Source organism: Ammodytes marinus (assembly GCF_949987685.1).
Source record: "Ammodytes marinus genome assembly, chromosome: 18".
Taxonomy (NCBI): Eukaryota; Metazoa; Chordata; class Actinopteri; order Uranoscopiformes; family Ammodytidae; genus Ammodytes; species Ammodytes marinus.
Window position 1 is genome coordinate 5,929,286 of NC_137222.1, and position 23,485 is coordinate 5,952,770.

Sequence of the window (23,485 nt, forward strand, 5' to 3'; positions counted from 1 at the left end):
AATTTTTGTCCCACGTCCCCAGATGATTTGATCACTCAGGCGCTCTGGGCTTAGAGTGAAAGATTTTCTCGCTTTACTCCTCCTCTGAAAATGGAGTACAAAAAGATATTGAGCAAATTTGACACGTTTTAAAATGCCCATATGGTTAACTGAGTGTCAGGAGCCTTTTAAGTTGGCTAAGAGTATATCTAGAAGACTGCTACACAGAAAAAAAAGAGGCAAGCACATCTCCTCTGAGATGAAAAACTGTCCAGGATGAATCATAACGTTAGCGGTAGCATTATGTATAATTCAGAACAGGGTCGTTTTAGCATATTATTTGCATTTGATTTAAACATTTCATACAATGTTACACCAGTTCTTCCTGCACTTGTCAGGGCTGCTAACAACAAGAATAATACTGGCACTGATATGAGTGCAATCGCTTCCGATACATTTTTATTGTCTTTACTAAATATCAATGTGGATCTACATTTATATTATTCAGAATTTCTTTTGCAACTGCAGTTACTTTTGTTTTCCATTCGAGCAATGTTTTCCCCCTATCTCTACATTTTAAACAGATGTCAAATGTTAATGGCAATTGAAAATACTGAAGATTCTACACACTAAACGGTTTTAATCCTTTTACCCCCGAGAGCTGCTCTTAAACCTCACTCCCACACTTTGCTGTAGGTAGGAGTGAGTTTCTTGATAAATGTTGACTCTATAAATGTTAGCTCTTTAGTGTATTCTTAAGTTGCTTTAAAAAAGTGAGCAGCAGATGCATTTTACAAATGTCAACTGCTGCTAACTAGCATACAGCTTACCTGTAATGAAGAGCCCCTTTAATAGTATCGTTGATTAAAATCTTTAGGAATGAAAGTCTGTTTCCAGGACACAGGAAAAGATTCTGGTTCTCTAAATACTGCTTTCTAGTTTGTATTATATCATATGTAATAAAACCAGAATAGACGTTAAGTATGGCAAATTCTGGATGTAGAATAAAAGCTGTATTGCAGTATTCACCAGTATGAGTTGATGATTTTGCAGAAGGCCAGCTCGCAGCACATCTTCAGGTTACTCTGGTGTTCCTGCAGGTCACCTGACGAACACCTGGACGGATCCACCTCACAGTTCTCATCTGACTCGTACAGAGCCTTGATGAACTCACCTGAGGAAAAAACAAAACAAAATACCAATGAGTAAGAAATTAAGAAACATGCAGTATTTTTGTAGATTCATTTCCCAGTTAATCTGTGACACAAACACAGCAGGGGACAAGGGGAACTGTGGCGGTGCTCGTTTTTGTTTGTTTCTAATTTGAGACGGTTGCATAGTCCTGCTGAGCTGAGCTAGGACATTGGAAGAATACGTTGCCAACGCTACAGGGAACAGTTTGATACTGTCCTTGAGTTTATAGTGGACAGGACTATATATTTTTTATATAATAATAAATAAATAAAAATTCAAGACAGATCACTCTGTAGTTTGACCTGTAAAAACAAAAAAAGAATCCCAAAATTGGACAGACCTGGAACATTTGGGTAAGCCATACAAGGTTACACTGACAAAAAAATGGTGGCAGTAATAATGTCCTTTTTTGTTGCCTTTGTTCGGTTAAAAGACACGCCATTACTATTACGACCTCAATGATTCAACTGCCTGTAAAAGGGAGCCCCGTGGCTGTCCTTGTGTTGTCCCAGTCGCACTTTCACTCATTTTACCAGTTTGTTAAACAATAAAAAAACTCAGACTGAAACGGTGATGCATAATTTACCAGCTCGCAATATTTCTCTCAATCAACACTGACACGCAAGCAAACAGGCGGTATGAGACAGTCAGGACCACATAAACACACATGTAGATTATTAATATAAACAGGGTACAGAGAAAGGTGTGATGGGTGCCAGGAAGGATGTGTGCTGTTTGGAGATTAAACTGCCGCCGTGTACATTTCTGAATCATGGACACAGAAAAGTACACAGTGCATACAGAGTGCTTATTGCTAGGACGGCGGACCGACAAACACACACTTCGTCTAACCTTGGACTAACATTGTAGATGTGGAAAAAAATAAAAAAATAAAGTTTTTCTGCAAAGCTGATACTGGAAGTGCTTTAGAAAGTCAATAACGCCCGTCAAAGACAGACAAAAAAACTGATTTTCTGTCACAGTCTGAATTGCGTTGTCCACAGGGAACAACAAACACAAAAATTTGTGATGAACGCATGAGCTGCTTCAGTCGTCCCGCTGTCAAAGTGATTCTTTTGACGAGAGGACTAATGCACTAGATCTCTCGAATGCACCATTGGAGTTTGTCTAATTTTACCGAAGCCACTACATTTATTCATCTAGTGACTCTGCATTTTCCATCACTGAGTGAATTAATTAGTTTAGATGTGAATGTGAGGACAAGAGCGAGAGAGAGAGAGAGAGAGACAGCAAAGAAAGTAAAAACTTTGCTGTGCTCACCCAGGGCGTCCTGCAGGTACTTCTGCCCCACCAGCTTAAGGTATTCCTCGATGGCCTTTGTCGCTAGCGTGTTCTCTCTGAAGATGAGGTGCTCGTTCTCCCCGCAGCGATCCACCTCTGACATCATCAAGTCTGTGAGGAAGTCCTGCAGGAAAACACAAAGGCAATTGCGGGGTTAAATAACTGGAAGTCTTACAATCCTATATGATTATCAACACATAAGGCGAGACATTGCAGGCACAAACATAGTTTTTTAAAGCACACTGGTACATCTTTTCGATTTTTGGCTATTTTGCTTCCTTAACATGTCTTCTTTCATACTAGTATCAATAAAAGGTTGAATGTCCATTTAGGTGTTTATTTTACTAAACCTTGTCTGCGTCTGTGTATTTCTCCTATAGAACCATCCTTAACATTATCTCATCATTAGTTTTTCTTCCAATACTCTGAACAACTTCTTAAGCACTTACATCAACTACACTTTCCATTATAACTCTAAGCACTATTATTAATTAAGGTTATTACAAAAGGATTTGTTAATATGTTGTTAACTGAAACCGATGACAAGAAGAATTCCTTTGAATCACCATTTTATCCTTGGGAGAGATTTGGTCATGGCAAGTAAACAAGTAAAAAATAAATGAGCTGATTATAATGGAATACCAGCATTCATCAATGTTTCATCCTTTTCCTCTGTTCACCTGTGATATTTTACATTATAAACATCTTGTATAATTTCAGACACTGTTGTTCCGCCTGTCCACCTGCCACAATCAAACCATTTTCTCAGATTGTCTTTAGTTGCCCTTTCTTCAGTCTTGTCTACCTGTTTCAGTGTCAACCGTTTACTTTAGTTTGATAATTTTGTCTGCCATTTTGTAACAACTGTGACGTTTACTTGCCTGAGCCGGTGGATTATGCACGTGCGCATAAGTAACTAAGCTCCACCCGACATAAACATAGGTGGCCACTCATCCACTAAACAACTTTAGCAATGGAACCTGTGCACTTAAAATGGTATCTCTTAATCCACTATACTGTGCGACATATTTTCATGTGTTATGACCGGTAAATATGAACAAAGTCCGTCATTGCAAGATATGAAGGGAAACAAAGCAGACATATTCTATTATTGTCCACCAAATTTGACAGATCCCAAAGCTGAAACTCAGTATACGGAAAAGAACAACATGTCAACCACTGAAGAGACAAAAAATAGTGACAGGAGTCTTATTTTCATATAATGGCATGGCAGCAAACATTTGAGTCACTTTCATTCAAATGCTCAAAGAGGGAGTTTGACAAATGCTTGTTTGTGTCTCACCTATAGAAATGGAGAGCAGGAAATTATAACAGCAGCTGACAAATTATGTATGGACAATATAGCCAGGAATCTTTGCAACACAAGTTTCTACCAAAATGTCCCTTATAAAGGAAGAGCTTTGTTTTGATTGGCAGTTTAAATTGACTCTCTTATTAATTTCTCTCATCATTTGTCTTGTTTAAAAGTGATCTCCATAAGGACTATGTAGTAATTATCTGGTGAATAAAAAAATAACAGGTGGAGACAGGCGTTGAAGCTCCCAAAATCCCAAAGTTTGAAAGCGAGAAATAGAAATGAAGCCATCTGGGGATGAATCATCCCTTGTTTGGATCCCTTCAACACATTTCTGGGTGTGCAGCTCAACCAAGTCCCCTGGCAGCTTGTTAAACTAGGGGAACCGGCGTATAGCAGCGAGAGAGGCAAGCGACAGATGTACGCAGAGAAGTGTAGAAAGAGAGGAGGAAAAGACAGAGCAGTGGTCTTTAAAGAACAGAGGAGGAGGCGGAAAGAAAGCGACGGAGCCTCTCAGACGGTTTCTATAGCTGCTGCATGAAGCCTGTTATCCGGCTAATCAAAGATACACCGCGGGGAGGCAACCACCCACTGAAGTGCAGCGAAAAGGAGCCTTTTTGGATTTGACGCATTTGCACATTCCCTATGCACAAGCAGCATGTACACACACACACACAAAAAAAACCAGAGTATAACTCAGTCTCAATAAGCAGTTATATTAAACCCAGACTGTGACACGAGTGTGTAACTGGTTTGCTGTTAGACGGACCGGTAATGACAATAATGATATAGCTCTTATAAAAATATCCATGTTTTATAATTTAGGATTGGTTACAACAAATTTAATGAGAGCGGATTTGAACTGGCTTATTTGACATATTTGTTTTTAGCATAAATCAGGTCTGTGGTTTGGTGAGTGTGGGAAAAGCTGAGCAACTCTGCCAAAAAGTAAATGTCACGGGCAGTAGAGCATACGCCTGAGGAATGAATAGAAGGACATTTTCAAGTCGCTTAAAATCCCTTGGAGAAGAGTTAAATGAATCATTAAGAAACTGAAAGTGTATCACAAGGTGAGATGAGGACACTGGCCACCGAGAGACTGTCTGAAGGAGTTTCCAGTTGAGATTGGAAGGATTGTGCACTCAGATGGATGCTTCACCAGTCACAGTTTTACTTCAAGAAGAAAGCTACATTTAGCAAAGGTCACGCGGGAGACTCAACCTAAAGGGAAGGAGTTTCTATGTTCTGAGACCAAAATGTAGCTTTAGGCTGAACGCCATGATACACTGCACAGCACATCATCATGAACATAGCATCCCCACCGCGAGGCATGGTGGTGTCAGTAGCATGGTTTGGGGATAGGTCTTTGCAGCAGGCCCCAAAAGACTTCTGAGATTAGAGGGTTGAAATATAAGCAGGAACATACAGAGAAATCCTGGAGAGAATCGATGTTGTCTGCAAGTAGCCTCAGCCTGCGATTTGGCAGAATTGATGTAGCACAAAAGCCAAAGCTGGCTTAGATACAATGTTTGTCCTGGACTGACTCATGGTTGTAATTGTTTCCAAAGGTGGATCCACTCAATAATGAATTAAAGGGGGTGGATATTCATCATATATTTCAAATGTATTTAGCTAATAGTAGAGATCTGTTTTCACTTCAATATTAAAGGGTATTTTTTCTGTTAGTCAGTGTCAAAAAAGCCTTACATACAGTATACTTAACTTCAATGTTGTGAGACAACACATGGACTTTCATGTTAATCATTCATGTACACACACACGATACTTTTTTATTCTATAAATCTCATTTATGCAGACAGCATTACAATGTCAGTAATTCTTTGTTGTTAATGATACAAAACTATCAAATGAATTGTATGGGACTTTTCAAATGTATTTGTCATTGTGCAGTCATACTTTGTCATAACTCACTGGTCAGTAAGCAGTTCATAATTATAGATAGGTCATACAGCAGAGGCTAAGCACACACAATACATAGCGACTGAGAGAACCCTGACCTTTTGGTGTGTATAGATATACCCATCCCATCATTAGACCAGGTTTTTTTTGGGAAGAAAATGTCATCCCAATTATGATCTCTTCTCTTACTTCTACCCCTCCATCTCTGGCCCCCTCCCTCCCTGCTCTGCACTCTTTATGTGGCCAGCGAGGCGAGGCAAATCCAGGCCTGATTAGAGAGGACGGTCGGATGAAATGGAGGAGGAGAGGGAGAGCGAAAGAGAGACATCAAAAGAGAGACCTAGGCAAAATACACTGAATCATTTCTGCTGGTGCCCCAAAAAAAGAACAATTTGATCCAACCCCCTCTGACAAGGTACGCGCCGAAATTTCGGTTTGTGTTCATGGAAGTATAAGCCTGGGACTTAATTACAGCACATGGTTGTAAGAAAATTAGAGGGACCATAACGGTGGTTCTGCACACACTGTATTTTATCTTTGCCCAAATTAAAAACTGCATTCGTCACGTGGACCATTTTTAAGTGGATACCATATGTTCTCGAGATTTATTTCTCTACCTTCCAGGTGGCAACTGCTCAGTTTCTCCATTCAGTATGCTACTAAAATACAGTCGTTGCAACCTGGCAATTGATTCAAACTTTTTTCAATATATTATTATGCAGTCGCAGGCGGGACTATTTTTGCAACTCTTGTGTTCACAGACAAGTCAACGTCACTCATTTTATGGTCGGCTGCATTAAAAAGCTTCTGTGTCCAAAACTGGAACCAGGAAGATGTGAATATGTTTATTGTCCTAAGAAAACCAAGAATCCAACCACACTAGCAGCTGTGTAGGGCTATGCTAGGCTATGTGATTGCTTAGTTTTTGACTTAAATGCTACTGTCAACAGGCAACCAATGAACATCTTCCAACACTTTGTGTTACAAATAAACCAAATCAAATAAACTAAACGTACAGCTGTACAGAATAAATGAAGATGTAGTCTCATAATAGGGTAGTGGAAAGATTGTGGAATTACCACATCTGGATTCATCCGCTAAGGACCATTAATTTCTTTAAAAATTGTAACATCTATCTGTCACATTTTAGTGTAAACCTGGTGGTAAACCTACTGAAAGACTAGCGCTAGAGTATCTTAAAAAACTACGTAGCTGGCAAAATGCCTTATCATAGCACAGCTGTCAAAATACTGTAATGGATTACCTCCTTCCAATAACCTTCAAGTCTCTTCAAGTGGTATTTATACCTTTGTGGATACCAATGACTGCCTGGAAAGTAGGAAATCAATAGAAATGTTTTAAAGATACAGTATTTACCATAGATTAAATCATGGAGAACCACCAGTGTTATAAAAGTCAAAGCAAGCAAGTCCTAAAATGAGACTGGACTTTGTTTTATTTTCACTACTGTCATCCAATAGCCTTTTCTATAACGCCCTCAATCCTGCCCCCCCTCCCATCCCCTCCACACACACACACACACACACACACACACTTCCCTACGCTTCAGTGCTAATAAGGAGAAGTAGAACGCTCTCTGTATCGCTGCCACATCTCATCAGCCAAACCATGCCTCAAACTAAAATATATAATAAATCCCAAAGCCCCTAACACTCAGTACACAGAGAAGGGAGAGTGATATGGAGATAGGGTCTCAGCGGAGGGTAGATGGTTGAGCGCAGCTGATCAGATCTAATATATAGTAGGGAGTCGAGAGGGGAAGCTCCCTGTAGGTGGGGTTACTTTCCAGGAAAAAGTCATAAAGCCTCTTCCACTGCACTACACACAATAATCTTATCAGCACAAGGAACAGCCCTGTGTGTGCAGTCCTTAAATCTATATTCGGCAATACTCCACTGCAGTTTGAGGCCACAAGTGTTGGAGCTGGAATGTAATTTAGACATAACTCCTACGTGACAACATAATCTGGAAGATCGTTATCAGGACACATTATGAGTTTCTGACACACTGTCAGAAAAACTTGAACATGGTGCAGGAGAGTGGTCTTTTAAATGCTTTCCAATTGCTGTAGTAGCACTAAAAGCTAAGGCACAGAGTGAGTCAGGGAAAGAAAATTATAAGTACAGGGGAAAAAAGGGTCTTGTTTATGCCTCATACCCTTTCAGAATGGTTTTTCTATGTGTGTTTCTATGGTAATTCAAAACAGAGAAATACAAGAGTGAGAACAATAAAATGCCTTAAAAAGGACTAAAGTGGAGCAAGAAAAAGCAAGATAGAAAAGGGGGTGTAATATAAAGTAACAGAACAATTTATTCTAAATGCAGCTCTTTAAGACTGTGTACCTGGAGAGTGTCTGAATGTCTCGAATGGGTTCAAATATCATTGATAGATCACTTTACCCTATACTGGGTTCTGCAATATATAATGTGCACGGGAATCAATGCACTATGTTGATTGTAAAACATCAGGAAGCTGATACGATGGCTAAATGAGGACAGTCCGTCTGACTTAAAATAAAATGTGTATTCATACCAGCGCTTACCTTTTTTCAGGGTGTCCTGCTGTTTAACCAGAATTGCATTTTATGATTATTTTATGTTTGTATTATATTCAAACGAGGTCCAAGAGAGCATGAATAAAGATTTTCATTTTGGCATAAATGCATATACTTTATTCTGAGATTGTTTTTGTCTGTCTGTGTGAATGGCAAAAAAATACCATCACTGGAGAAGTCATGCACTGTGGAGCTAGTGGAATTCATTAAGAAAGAAAGAAAGAAAGAAAGAAAGAAAGAAAGAAAGAAAGAAAGAAAGAAAGAAAGAAAATAGAAAATATATTCTGGTACTTGCAGTGCTGATATTAAGGTGACGGTGTGAATATAATAATATAAATTAGATTTTTTGAAATGACAACGTCCAGGCTCAATAATTGGAGTATTGCAAGCATGGACATAAGTTTTGTTTCAACATTGGGGGGCAACATATTACATTTTGAGTGTCAAATACTGGTGAATTTTTATAAACCAATTTGTGCCTTTCTGCACCATTTTATGTTGGAAATGTTTTTAATTTCTTAAAGGTCCACGGTGACACAAATACAATGGAATATAATGCAGTAAGGCTCCAAGGCATTAGAATATTCATTCTCCTATTGTTCAAAACTTTCTGCACATTCAAAACATATCACATGTGTTTTGGGATGGTTATTTAGGAATCACCTCAACAACAAATATATTAGAGAATAAGTAGCCTTAGGCTCCAACGTTTAAATATACATTAAAAGCCATGACAGTCTAAATCAATTTACCTCTACTAAATATTGAGTGGGGACATATCTCCTGCATCCCACCCGAAATCTACGCCTAAGATTGCAAGCGATAGATAGGATATAAGAATTGAATGTGAAAGGAAAAATAGAAACCCTTTAGCATTAACAATTTGACTGATCAATGAACCTGCTTTCCCAGCCTGGGTCAAGGGCAAAGGCAAGGCAAGACTCGAGGGATGGAGTAAACAGAAACCATTCCAGACACTTCATCCATCGCTCTCCTAGTGTTTTCATCTCTCTCTCTCTATCTCTCTCTCTCCATCCCAGCCCACCCCCCGCTGGTGTTTCTCCCTGGAGACTGGTGGCTTGTATTACAGCGCTCTAGCCTGCAGCGCTTCCTGTGAGGGTCACATTGGGTTGACAGAGAGGACCGGAGGCCCCCGAATGGAAATGGAAGCGGTTTGTTTCTCCCCGTCGGCACAGAGGCTTATCTTTCAAACACAAAAACAGGAAAGGCTGCAGCTCTCCTGATTTGGCTGCTAAACGCACGTGATTATTATAAAGATGACTTTGACTGGAGGGGGTCTTACAACAAGTGTCATCAGCTTCCAAAACATCATCTTTTGCTGACTTACTGTGCATATTCCCTGCATGTATTACTTCTTCATGAGTGTCTGCTAAGTGTCAAGAGAAGCCGTGTAATGCATATTTGATTGTTAAGTAGAGATTTGGCCCACTTCTACATGGCATTTTGACTAATACTGAGTCTAAAATCGTATTTGGGGAAAAAAAAACCTGCCAGTTGGTTATTAAAATATATTTCAACTTGTTTCTATTCCAGTTTTAACGGTTTTCTGTACGTGTGAACATGGTGAATGAGGTAGAATACAGTTAGATGAAAATGAACTGATAATTATGTCCCAAAGAAATGTTCAAAGTCAAACTAGATTTCTGTGCGGCCGGCAAAGCAAAGATAGTATGCTTACATGATGACAATGCTAACAATGTTTAACATGTTCACCTTTTCAGTTAAGCATAGTAGCATGCAGTATTTACAGCAGAGCTGAGGCAGGCAGACACTTCATTGATTTTGCAGACACAGTTGATGAATGTACTGTCTGTACCAAATTTCATGGGAATACATTCAATAGTTGTTGAAACATTTTACTAGAAAACAAAAATGTCAACCTCACCAGAGGAAATGTCAATGGATCAATAAAGTCAGCAGGATTCATCCTCTGGATAACAAGTCTGTGTTTGTTATTTATCTGTGTTTGTTATTTAATATAAATCCATTCGATATTAAAGATATTTCATTCTGGACCAAAGTGCTGGACTGACCCAAGTGATGTTGCCATCCGTAGAAGCATGCAGGTAGATTTTCAAACTTGTGAAAACTGTGATCATCAGCTCTTAAATGCTGCATATGGCAAGTGTACCAATTAAAATCAGATTGCATCCCAAAGGTTTTGCTTGGGTAGGACTCCTCCAGGCAACAGGAAACAATCAAAAGTCAGCAGGTACAAAACTCTGATGGAAAACTTGCCAACATGAACTTAACTTGGGGTGAGGCTCAGCGTGTTGCCTAGGATATGGAACAGAGGAGGGAACCCTATTGTTTTCTATTGAGTAAGGGACGATCACCGGCTGTTAACAACAAACTGTTGTTTTTTTACTCATGTGAAGGGTGTATAGATTTTTTCCTTTTACTGTTTCAGCCCTTCATTGTTTACGCCGTGCTGTGAACTTCTATATTTGATATGCAAAACTGAATAAATGCAAATTAAGTTTGTGAAAATGGAAGTCAAAAGACAACTGTTAGTATGCAGAGAAATGGAGGGAGAGAAATAGAATCTATGCAATCCTAGTGCCAACAGAGACATCAAGAGGCCTCCAGATCGATGTGTGAAGAAGCATCACTGTAGAACTGAGTGTTTTTCTTTGCCTGCAGCCTGCTTCTGTTTGGCTCCACAGCCAGAAATGGAGTAGCTAGATTTCTTTAAAATGCTCTTTGTAACTTCTTCCTCTCTCCTCATGTGTCTGTGCCGCCACCTTTCTCTTCACCTCTCCTCCATTACTCTACACTGTCAGGGGATATATAGGCAAGAAGAACCATGATGGAATTATTAAACAGTCTGTCTCACGTGAATAGACCAGACCAATTGATGCATTTTGTATGTATTTCCTATTTTAGTTTGAGCTTTTACTGATCTATGCGGTTTATGATAGGATGACTGCTATTAAAGAGTCAGCACCAGCACATAGCATGGCCAAATGTGGAAGGACAGAAAGAGAAGTGACAGCATATGTAGGAGAAGTAACTACATATAAACATTTGACAGGTTATTGTAAGAATTAAAGATACATTTCACAACTTCCCTAGTTAATGTGGAAGGTCAGCTTCTCACGGGACAGCTGATTGATTCAAAGCCACAATATAAATAAGAATAAGCCCACAGCAATACAGAAAAACAAGAGCCCTTCATGTCATGTTAGGGAATCATTTGTCACAACACATTATGCTCGTACTACAAACTGTGCTTGTGTGCTACAGCTGCCGCGATCACTGGCCACTGACAAAAGCACTGAATGCATTATTAAAGATGGTGCTTAACTTAACTGGAGCTGTGCTGCCGGCCGACAACTATTTTACTATTTGCAGAGAGTTCATACTCACATTATATTTTGTCCTCTTAAGCAGGGATGCTAGTTTACCTTGAGGAGCTGTATCATATAAACACAATGGCATAATAACCAGGAGATCACACTCCTTCTAGTCCGTTATCATGAGAATAAATCCTCCTTATCGTCACTTTTCTACAGTCGGTGCGGGCTGAGAGGAGAAGCAACGGAATTAGAAGGTAATCTTCCCAAGGGCCGGGGCGTCGACAATGCGAGATCGATAACAAAAGAGGATTGGTGCCAGGATATTCTCGGATCAAAGAAAGGTGAACTTCTCTTCAGGCATTTTCCAAACCCAGCAGAGAGGGGGGGGCTTGTTATTGTTACTGTGGAGCTTCTAGCGCTGCTGTTTGGGTGGATGGAGGCAACACAGCGCGTCCCACATGGGAGGAGATGAACTGGTGTCCTGACCTTACAGCACAGGAGATCAGCGTTATGGATTTGGATTTCTAATTCTGATTGCAGCTGGACTTCAGCCTTCAAAATAAAATCAATACTGGCCTTGATGCACTTTTTGATTTTTCTACGGTGTGATTTTGTGATAATGTGCTCACTATTGCACTAAGAATACAAACTGTAAGCACTATTACACTTTAAATCCTCTAAGACGGGCCGTATGAACACTATTGTGTTGTTTAAAACATTGTGTTGTTTTACATTGTTGTATGCATACAATGACAATCTTTTATGATTTGTGAATAGTAAGCCAACTCAGTTGTAGAGAATACGTGCTGTACCGCTATCTATCCATCCATCCATCCATCCATCCATCCATCCATCCATCTATCCATCCCAAGGTCAGTTGAAATAAAAAGTAGACCATACTTTAGTGTTAAACTTCAACCCATAATAAAATCCTCTAACCTATTCTTGTGCTAGCTAAGGCCACATACATCTTGAAACAACTGCGGGCTGCTCATGCATAACATTGAATGTCTTGTGATTATCCAAAAGGTGTGTACAAAGTTAGCATCTGTGTAGCGACGCAGGGCGTGGCCGTCATGCTGCCGATGCATCCAGACATCAATTCAGCATCAGTAATGACATCTTCCCGTTGATCTTTGGCCTCAAGACGCAACGGAGCATGAAAGAGAGATGAAGGGAGACAAAGACGCAAAGTAGGGAGAGAACAAGGGAGAAGGAGCGAGGGTGCAGCCGAGCGGAATATTTTGGTATGTGTAATTATGCACTGATGGGTGATAAAATGACACCGGAAGAAAACAAGATGTCTGGAGGTGTTGCATACTAATAGCTGTTTCTACTCGCGAATCTGCATCTCTGAACAATAGCATGCTGTAATTAGAAGCTCTTTAAATGTTGGCTTCTGTTGTTGAACATATGTATTTTTGAGTTCTGTCTTGATTCTTGTCTTTTTTGTAATGTTGTAAATGGAGCTGCTGCGATGCAAGATACACTTCAGACTTACTCCTAAAATGAAGTTGTATCGTATTGTACCGCACCGTACCGTATTGTCTCGTTTCCAACCTGTACACAGCTGAGTAAACACGATGCAGCTCCACAGATTTTCAAAACTACAAATAGATACCGCTGCATCTCCATGAAGAGACATTCACCTCCCGTTCACCTCTGCTGGGTGTAATTGACGGTGCATTCAAATCCTATGTGAAAACAAAAAAGCAAAAATCTACACTTCTCTCTGTCTCATATGTAGAACTCCACTGTGGTGCTCACAGCTACTGACTCATGGATTTTGACTTTAGTCTGGATAGTTGGCAGACTACACAACACAGCGCAGGAGGGGGGTAAATCACCAAAGGCTCTATTAAACATTTGCAGGAAACAATAAAGCCATGGCTTAGGGGATTTTCCAGAGCTTATCTTTGCTTAGTAAATTGATTGCTAAATATAACTCACCAATGTTTAGCAAAAGACCGCACCCAAAGTTGGCTGTACGTGAAAAAAATAGCTTCAACGTTGAATTGTAAATGAACAAACCAGGCAACATAGTCAAGATACGGTATGTGACTATGGAGCAGCTATGCAGCAGTAGTAGAGGATATCCTAATTAGGCCTCGGGAATATTTTAAGTTGTAATGGTATCGCAGTGTGCTGGGTTTGGCTCCACACCACAGCTCTTTCCGTCGAGGCTAAAGGAACAACATGTACTTGTGATTGTGTGTGTACTGTCTAAATATGTCAGACCACATCACAACATCTAGAATGATGTAAGTCTTTTCAAAAAGGGAAGCTGCAAGCTAACAGCACAGACACTCGACATTTCAAAAGCAGCTTTCATTCAGTCGTCCTGCTGCTGCTTGCGTCAGCTCAAAAGCATCTGCTTGCCTATTTTTCTAAAAGGAAAAATACTTTTTTTCTTTTCTCTAGCACAGATGTAGTGAGGGTCTCTGTCAGACCTCTAGTGCCATTGTACAGCTAGCAGAGAGCCAGCTAAAAGTAGTAAAAAAGTTTTAGTGCTTTGCTTGGAAGGTGAGGATTAATTGAGAGTAATTAAGGATGGGACCGTCTCTCCGGGGACCAGCGGAGGCCTTCTATCCCCATCAATCAGCAAGCTATCAGTCCCCGGACCTAAACCGGCAGACTGGCGGTACAGTGTGGATAGACATCACTTCTTAAGCACCGATCGTTCATCATTACACTGAGCCATGAGATAACGTCAAAGAAAGTTTAAAAGCTCCGCCGATTGAGATACTGTCGAGAAAAACTAAATGAAGGCAAAAGCTGTGTCTGGAAAATGTGACGAGGCAGACGAGACAAGGTAGTTGAGGCTGCAGTGATAAAAGCGTCCCTGAAGAAATATTCCACTAAAAATTGACTTTTCATTTCAAGGACAATAAGATGCTTATGTCTAGACTCAATAAGCCCTTGATTTATTAGAAATGCTTTGGAACTGAATTCAATAAATCAGTATTATTAAATTATTTAAGGGTGCAAATAATGATTACTTTCAACGCTGATTAAACTGCAGACAATTGTCTCAATCAGTTAATCATTTGGTCTATTGCATAACTAAAAGTGCCCAAAATAGCTCCCTAGAATACAGTTTGGCGTCTTTAAATTTCTTATTTTGTGTGACCAATTGACCAAAACCAAAAGATAGTCAAAGCACGATTATAATACAGAGAAAAGCAGCTAATCTCTACATTTTAGTGAGTGGACATTTTTAATTACTCAACTAATTAATTCAGGTCCAAGCTTCTTTACATCTTCTCTTTATCTCACTGCACTGAAAAAAGTAAAGTAAAAATCCAGCTATTTTTTTGGGAAGGATTGGGGGATTTTCTGGAGTCCAGAAAGGCCTTGCTGGTCATGGAAGACTTAGTTCTTACTGTGGTAGACTAATCTCCCCCCTGTGCTTTCAGCGCTACAGACAGCAGTGGATATATTGCGCATCTGTCCTGCATCGGTATGCCGTGAAGCACTGCGGGGGATACATGTGAGGGATTAAGCTCGAGTTAGAAATGTAATACGGGCTGGTGCTTTGAGAGGAAATCACCTGTGTGCCTGGTCTATGTCTGCTGTGTTATACAGCTGTGAAGGGGGTGCTGGGGGTCAATAGTTCAGAGGATGAGCATGCAGCGGAAGAATAGCTAACCAGTTTGGAGGATAATGGTCTGATACTCTGGTATTTGTAAGCCTAAGCCATTATTTTTCCGTGGAGAGTAAAACACCATATCGTTGGTACTAACCTTGGCCTTGCCAGTGCTCTGCAGAATGTGGACCAGTGCACAGGCCATCTCCTCCTTGTTCTTGACACTAATCCCGGGCTCCAGCACCGAGCACAGCAGCATGTAATTGTTGGTGGTGTACTCTGCAAACTCCTTGTACATCTCCATGGGAAGGATGTTCATACTCTGATAGCGCGCTTTGATTCTAATCATAGGCCCAGACGTCTTGCCTTTCGGAGGGTTGGGAGTGCTGACCGGATACCACTTCTCCATGAACTGTCGCCCGGTGACGGCCGCGATGGGGATATTGACCAGTCCAATGTAATTGTTTTTATCTTTCTTTTTCTTCTTGTCAGAGTCTTTGTAGAGGTGGGCCGTGATGCTCTTGACAGCGGGCAGGTTATTGAACTCAAAGTGCTCTCCCCAGAAGACATTGTCAGTCTTGAGTTTGCAGGTGGTGCGGGCGTACAGCGAGTCGTCCAGACAGAGCTCGCAGAAGTATTTCTTCTTGGCGGGCAGATCCTTGGCCTCGATGATCCACAACTTCAGCAGGTTCTCCACTCGACGACTGTTGTCCTGGAGGCAAAAAAACAAGGTCATTTTAGATTAGTTTTTTTGTTGTCAAATCCACCACAAACAAACCTTAGAACAAATCTAGTGAACAAATTAACAAATAACTGAACAAATCAAATGACAATGGCAGTATACTGATACAATTCAAGTGATAATCTTGCCTCAACTCAATCCTTTCATAGTGGCCATTTAAAGTGCTTTCTCTCCTGCGTTTGGTTTCTTTAAAGAAATCGTACTCCTACATTATTTCACAGAACACTAACCCATTCTTATGTCATCAATTGATTTAGCCAAGAACGGGGTATATATTTGGCTTATTACTCATATGGCCTTGAAAACTAAATCTAAAGACAAAAAGAGGAATACGAGGAGCTACTAATTACATTATTAAGAAGAAATGCTAGAGCCCTCTCACTATCACAATGACGCCACTGGATAATGGAGGTAGTGGTAGCTAAGTATCTGGATGCTTTTCATACGTTGGACAAAAACACTATTCAGTGCAAGAATATTGAATTGATCTATTTCATTTCATACGTTTCTATGGATATCCCAATTTAGTTGTTTCTGAACTGTGATGAATATTCAGTCTTATCTATAATGTATCAGTGGTTCATTCAGGGTGCATCTTAATTAGGTGGGAGCTAATCTGTCAAACGGGAGGAGATAATGTTTCGCTATCATCCTCTTAAAGAAAAGTGGAAAGAATGTCTCCCTTTCCTCCTTTCTTTTCACAGACTGAATACAGTTTATGTAACTTCTATATACCTTGAGTCTTTGCAGTATTATTACTGATGATTGGCAGCTACATTTCAGTCGTGGTGTTACTCCCTGCTGTAAATAAAGTTGTTCTATACCGCCAATTACAAGCAAACTTTATGTTGTGTGTAACTTTCTGCGCACACCGAAATGTACTTGCCCGCAGGGATGATACCTCTGTGAAATTGCCAATTACCATAATTAGCCATAATTATCCTCTCTCACAGAGAAGCTTGATTGTGCCGGCTTAGCACTTAGACCCAGTTGTTTCATTTACATTGATTTTATCCCTGCCAAATAAGCATTGCAAATGTATTTCTTTTACTTCTTTGTTTTTCCATATTTTTACTTTGCAGCATTTTCTTCCTCCTACCAAACCCCAGCAAAAGAAAAGCGATTTCAGGGCGAGGTCATGTTAACAAATATGGACCTGAAACCTCACATAGTCAAACAGGTTGAGTCTCGCATGTGTCCTGCATAATGCCAAATTGTTTCCCCCGTGACAAATATGTCCTCTGGCATTGTAGATCATTTTGGATTAGGATTTAAATTTAAAAGTTTGAATTTAAAAGTCCTTCAGAGAAAATGTTCCCTCCGTATTAAAAATGAAAGACTTGCTAAACTTTTCCTTTACTTTAATTTGTCTTAATGCCTTTGTTTGTCCTTCACATGCTGAAGAAATGTTCTTGGTATGAACATGTGTTCCTACATTTAGCTAACAGTGATGTGTTACCTTAATCACCACATGTTTGGTCCGTTGTAGTCTGTGAGAAGCACTTCTATTTATTGCAGTAGAAGTGTGAAATCTGTTTAATCTACTTAATCCAGCTCCAGAGACTTCCTCATCATATTTCAAAGAACTTCAGTATCAGTTTCAATGTTTGTCAAAAAAAAGGGGAAAAAAATGGCTGCATCTAATCTCTCAAATTCCTTCAATAATTAAAACACGCAAAAGCAGAGCTAGAGAGAGACAGAGATAACACATTCCTACCAAAAGAGCTAGTTGAGGAAAAGGACTTCAATGCTATTAAAGAATGTATTATTCTCCCCAAAGTTCTAATTAGAGAATAATTTACTAAATTATGACAGATGAAGAAGAAAGACGCTGTGAGATTAAGACTATTTTCTTGGCTTGATATGTTTGCCATTCTCCCTCTGCTACAGCTGTGTTTGTAAAGATTGCAGATGGTATCATTGCTCGGGAGAACACGTTGAGAGTCTTGTTGTGAATCCTCTGTGCAACCTTTGTGTGTTCTGCTCTTGAAGTATAGACAGAGCAGGAAGTGCACAGCTGCACTTAAACGTATCAGATTGCATTGTTGTATGAGTTAAAGGGGGAGTCAGCGATTCCCGAGATGGCTTGTTGTCAATTTTTTTCATTTGTTGTCAAAATCAGTGAATACCTACTCAAAATCTCCTACCTGTCCGTACTGGTTGTGCGTTGAACATAAATACTGTGTTAATACATAGCCTGGCATGTTGCCAGCTACTGTGGGCCCCTTCGTCTACATACCTGTTTACAGAGCCTGTGTACAAGCACTGGCTTTTTCTAGCCCAAAAACAGGTAGCGGATTGTGAGGAGACTCTGACTAATTTGGGCAAAAAGTGATTTTGTCAACATTACAAGCATTCTCCAGAATCACTGACTCCACCTTTAATATCGATGTCATCACCATACAGCTCGCCCTCTTAACGCTTATCAACGTTGCAAAGCGTGGCTTGGAATTGGGACACTTGTTCATGAACTTATTAGTGCTCATTTACATGCTTACCTTGTTGGGTTGCACCGCTCTCCTCAAATTCTCCATCCATTTGTCTCTCTCGGCTGATGAGCGGCAGGAAAAACATTTGCTTCCTGTGGAGGTGGTGACCTACAAAGTGGGGAGGGAAAATGAATAATTTGATGACACAAAATGCATAACAATAACAGGGAGGAAGTGGAACTGATTTTTTTGTTGTTGCTTAAACTTGGTTCATAAATACCACTTTGTCTCTCTCGGCAAAGAAGCTTATCAACAATACACCACGCAAACACAATAGTGGATACGAGGGGACTAAACATGACTTGGCAGTGTTGAGGAATGACTGAATGGTGTGAATGGACAGAGGAGACTGACGACTGGCTTGGCAGGCTGGCTCATAACTGGATGATTAAAAAATGCAATGCACCATGGGACAGAGAGAGAACAGGAAAGAAAGAAAGAAGCAAAACTATGTAATGAGCATGATAAATCAGATTAGTGGAGATTCCTGGTCTCAACAGTATACACTGTAGAACAGAAAGTTTTTCATTAATTGCTTTAACCCTGGGGCTCCCAAAGCTAACGCTACAGCTGGAAACATGTGTTTGTGCACACATGTAATGCACACGAGAATTTCACAGTAACTAGAGGCCATTCCTTTTTATAATTTGTTGGAAATGACTCCAGTCCAGCGATCACCCAAACTTGCTTCTGTGTTTATTTAAATGCAGAGAACCGTTTGTATCAGAACCTTTGGGCTTTGGCTGTAATCGTCCATCGGCAACTAATAAAATAACTGGAGTTGCAATAGTATTTATGGAAAAGTATTGTCTCCTGCTGTTATTCACAATTTTTTTTCCCTTTAAAATTTATAATGAAAAATGTTTCACTATTTTTTTTAAGATTAAATAATCTATTAAAAAAATTGTTAATTGCTTTGGACAAAAAGCTAGTTAAATATGGAAATCGGAATTGTTCTTATTGCAAAATAGTTGGCTATATGTTACAATTGGGTGACAAAAAATAATGAAAACAGCTGCCCACTGCATCCAGAAACTGTGTTGATGAGTGCGATGAGAGAGAACCAAAACATCTAAGAAGATGCTGAATTTCTCTCTATTGATGAAGGGAACTGCTATGAGTCATTTGACCCATTGTAAATGTATTCCTACTTTGCAACATATAACTATAGCAACACCAGACGTATGGCAGTGCATGAATACTTTAATGAGGTATGTTTTTTGTGAAGTGTGAAGGAAAAAAAAACATGCACTATTTATGCACTGTATGTGAGTATGTGTGTAGTGTTCCCCTCTCACCTCAAAGCAGTAGTCCTGCCCGAGGATGCTGCTGTGAACAGGCTTGATGATAACCTCGTCCTCCATACTTAGGTCCAGGGCTTCCACAGCGCTACTGGGGCTGAGCAATGACTCATGGGAGCGAGACTCCTTCAGCCTTGGCATCAGATGAGATCTACAGAGCGGGAGAGAAAAGGGAGAGGACTGAGTCACCCGTATTGAGTAGAGGAGGTGAGAGAGAGAGCTAGCATATGTACCGCGAGCATTAGCGACAATCATGGTGAGTGTGAATGAAGACAGTGCCACGATGACAAGGAGAGGACACTCCACTTGCCTCATAGGCATTGTGTTCTCTGCATGACAGGGCTTGCACATTATATCAACACATGTCCATGCACTCACTTTTAGGCCTCACTTCCTAACAGATGCTATGTGAAACAGCAATTAATGAATGAAAAAAGCCCTGAAATTCCTGTAATATAATCATAAATGGTCAAGCTTCGAAATGTTTCCATGATATGATAATGCTTCACAGTGATACAACTTGCTGTCTGTTTTATGGAATTTATAATCCTGTCACCTCTTCTTCACTGCACCACGACAGGAGCCAAGAATACACTCTTTATTAACTTTCTGACCAAGACAACCCTGAAGCCCTATAAACATTTTTTTTCTTGTGATATCCTCCCATCTATAACTTTCACCTATACTATCCACATTATTGAGCTTGCTACTATATCTACTGACAATGTTATGCCCCTTATGTCGTCAACTAAACGCCCATCAGTAAACATTTGTTATTTGTGACATTGGCCTACATAAGCAAAATTGACCCACTTTGAAGTAAAGGCAATTGTTAGATTATGCGATTCAAACCCACCCCAGCCCTCGATACGTTTCTATGAAACACCATGTTCCAGTTCCAAGCCTAAAGTGATAAGAGGATGAAAAGCTAAACACGCAAGCCAGTGATATAAGAGGTGACAGGCGACCATTAGCCCCTGACTCTCACGCACTGGCAGGACGAGCCAGACAGAGGGTCAATTGCTGTTGTAATGAGTAAGAACATTCTTTTAATAATGCCTTCTATGGACGGCTTACACACTAATCCTATGTCTGTGAGTATGCCTGTGTGTGTGTGTGTGTGTGTGTGTGTGTGTACAGCACATCTCCCCTGTGGTCTTAAAAAAAAGAGCATTCCAGGAAAAATGCAGCAGCTGTAATGACAGATTAAGAACCGCATGCAGCTCTTTATACAGCCAGCCAGCTTTTGTTGTTAAATCCCATGTCCCATGTAAAGTGGATCATGATGATGTTGTCCCCTCTCTCCTTTCTTATTCTTTGACACACACATAGAATTTCACCCCCTGAAATAAAATAAAATAAAAAAATCCTAGAGGATTGCATACGAGAATCCAGTATTTCAGGAGCTTCTAGCCTTTTCCAAAGCACACAGATGCAGGGGTAGTGTGCTTGCACCGTGCGCTGCTTTGTGATTGGCTGACTGGGGTGCCGGGCAGAAGAGAGAGCGAGTCAAGTAAGCGGAGAGGAGGGGAAACAGGGGATTTTTCTAGTGGGATGTGCCTTTTTTTAGAGGCCGATAGAGATGGGGATTTTAACCTCTGAATCTATAGTCCAAATACAGTTCCATAACCTGCACAATGATGTCTATAAGTCTCACTTAGCAACAACTAATAGGAAGCAAAAAAGGTTCTTTTTTGTGTGAAAATGCACTGGAATGTGCAGCAAGGGTAGCTTGCCAAAAGCTTCGTCTTCTGGGGTAATATTGTGTATGTTATGAAGAGAAATTACTCGTGAGAAAATGTATGTATCTTCAAAAAGGAATAAAATTCATATCTTTTTTTCTTCCTCCGCATATCATATTAGAACATTAGTGTCAGTGGAAATGGCGAGAGGCTGTGAGAGTGTGAATCGATGAATAATAATGCTGCCAGTCATCTGCACGGCGCTGTATTAAATTGTTCTGTAACGTGTAATTTACAGCCCTATTGTAGGCCACTTTATAACACTGACAGTGAAAGACTGCGTATGAAATCGGCCCTTAAACCAGTCTGACACACTGCCTATGTCACTCTCTCTGCAAATAACGACTGGTATTAGAAAGCCGTGCCTGCTGTCCTTTTTTCCCTCATCTTTCTGCTCTTTGCTGCCCTTCCCCCATCACAGTTTATTCTCAGCAAATGTCCTTGTTTTGTTGTCAGGATCAGAATCGCTTTATTCAAAGCCCATTGTACAGGGGTGCACAGGAATTTGACTTGACATACAGCTCATTAAAAAACAAGGAATTAAGTTTAAAAAAAGGTTAAAAATATGTCAGACAGCAAGACAGTAAATAAATAGGACACCATACTAACAGAAAAAAGGTTAAAAAGATAGACGAAAAGACTGCATAGAGCTTCAAGTCCTTGACATGTTCTCCATTTCTTCTCTACCCTGTCTTTCTTGCATTCAGAGTTTACCTAAGTTGGCATGGTGCAGTTTATGTTTTGAGGATTCTTCCATCCCCCTTTCTTAGTCTTCCCCTGTTCTTTTTCATTGTGTTTATCCTCCCTGCTTGGCCACCAGTCATCTAGCCCTCCTGGTCGTTCTGGGCTTCGTTCGGGGCCACCTAAATATTTTAGATACTATGCAGCAGATACGCAATGCTGCTGATGATAGTATAGTACAGAAACTTCCAGTGGCTCCCCACACACGCAGACAGAGCTGTATGAAGCCCTGTAGTAAAATACATAATTGAAAAGGTCAGGCCATACAGAAACAGCCTTTGCGAAGACCTTGTCAGAATTGCAAGAGATGATGCAAAGAGTATTGTTCATACTGTACCTTATGTATTATAGATACATAAGGAGAGTGTATATACACCAGAAGAGACACACAGATACGTATTTCTCTATACAAATATGTATGTCTCTATTGCGAAGAAACGATTTTTCGGCAAAATCAAATGTGAAGCAGTGCATGCGACGTGACGAGATTACATAACGTCTCAAGCACCAGTAGCTTTACACATCATGGCAATTCATTGCAGCTCCCCACTTAAAAGGAATTTGTTTTGTTTCTTAGGCTGGTCCGTGGTGTTTTTAAAAGGTGCATTGTGATGGTCACTATTCCCCATCTCGACTCAAACCATTGACGTAGCTTTTCGAAAAAAGATGGTAAGTATGTGTTTAATAACCCATAGTTTACTTAGAATGGCAAAACAATGGAGTTTTTACTCCGAGTACCCTTGACTATAGTAAGTGTCGTTACAAGTAAGTATGTTACTTGTTAGATTTGATCCAAACACCTAGTAGTAAGGCAATGTACATTCCATTTTAAGGAATATACAGTAGGCCACTGCATCAGACCAAATCCTATTAGTGCAGTAGTCTGGGATCCATACAGACTGTGCTCTGCTGAGGTTCAATAGAAACTCAGTTAGGAGTAAGTTCAGGAGAGAGCCGAGTAGCAGAGTAATGGATTGTGAGTGTGTCTGGGCTGCTGCACCCACTGCATCCGGTAAAAAAGAAGTTCATCTGATAGCCTGTCTGGGATCTGATGAAGTCTGAAAACCTCGGGCTAATATAGGCGTCAGAGCACTTAGCCGTCTCACACACTGGCTAGCTGGCTGTACCACCAGGGACTGTGTTTATACCGTTAGCTCAAGATAGGCTGAACTAATGTACTACTGCAACTCCAAATAACAGCACGTTGGATAATCTACAGTATGTGTTGTTTCAATACAATTACATGTGCTACTACAACAGTAAGTTACTGATCATGTAA

At 40.2% G+C, this 23,485-nt stretch overlaps 1 protein-coding gene across 8 annotated transcripts in view; it reads right to left on the minus strand.

The window, feature by feature from the left end:
• dab2ipb (DAB2 interacting protein b) overlaps nucleotides 1-23,485 on the minus strand; it is a 131,107-nt gene that overhangs the window by 22,078 nt on the left and 85,544 nt on the right. For all 8 annotated transcript variants that reach the window (XM_080046734.1, XM_080046737.1, XM_080046736.1 and 5 more), the window contains 5 exons: nucleotides 19,721-19,874; nucleotides 18,432-18,530; nucleotides 15,349-15,903; nucleotides 2,455-2,599; nucleotides 1,009-1,153 (listed from right to left, as the gene is read on the minus strand). In XM_080046734.1, coding sequence (XP_079902860.1) covers nucleotides 1,009-1,153; nucleotides 2,455-2,599; nucleotides 15,349-15,903; nucleotides 18,432-18,530; nucleotides 19,721-19,874 — 1,098 coding nt within the window. The remainder of the gene's footprint in view (nucleotides 1-1,008; nucleotides 1,154-2,454; nucleotides 2,600-15,348; nucleotides 15,904-18,431; nucleotides 18,531-19,720; nucleotides 19,875-23,485) is intronic.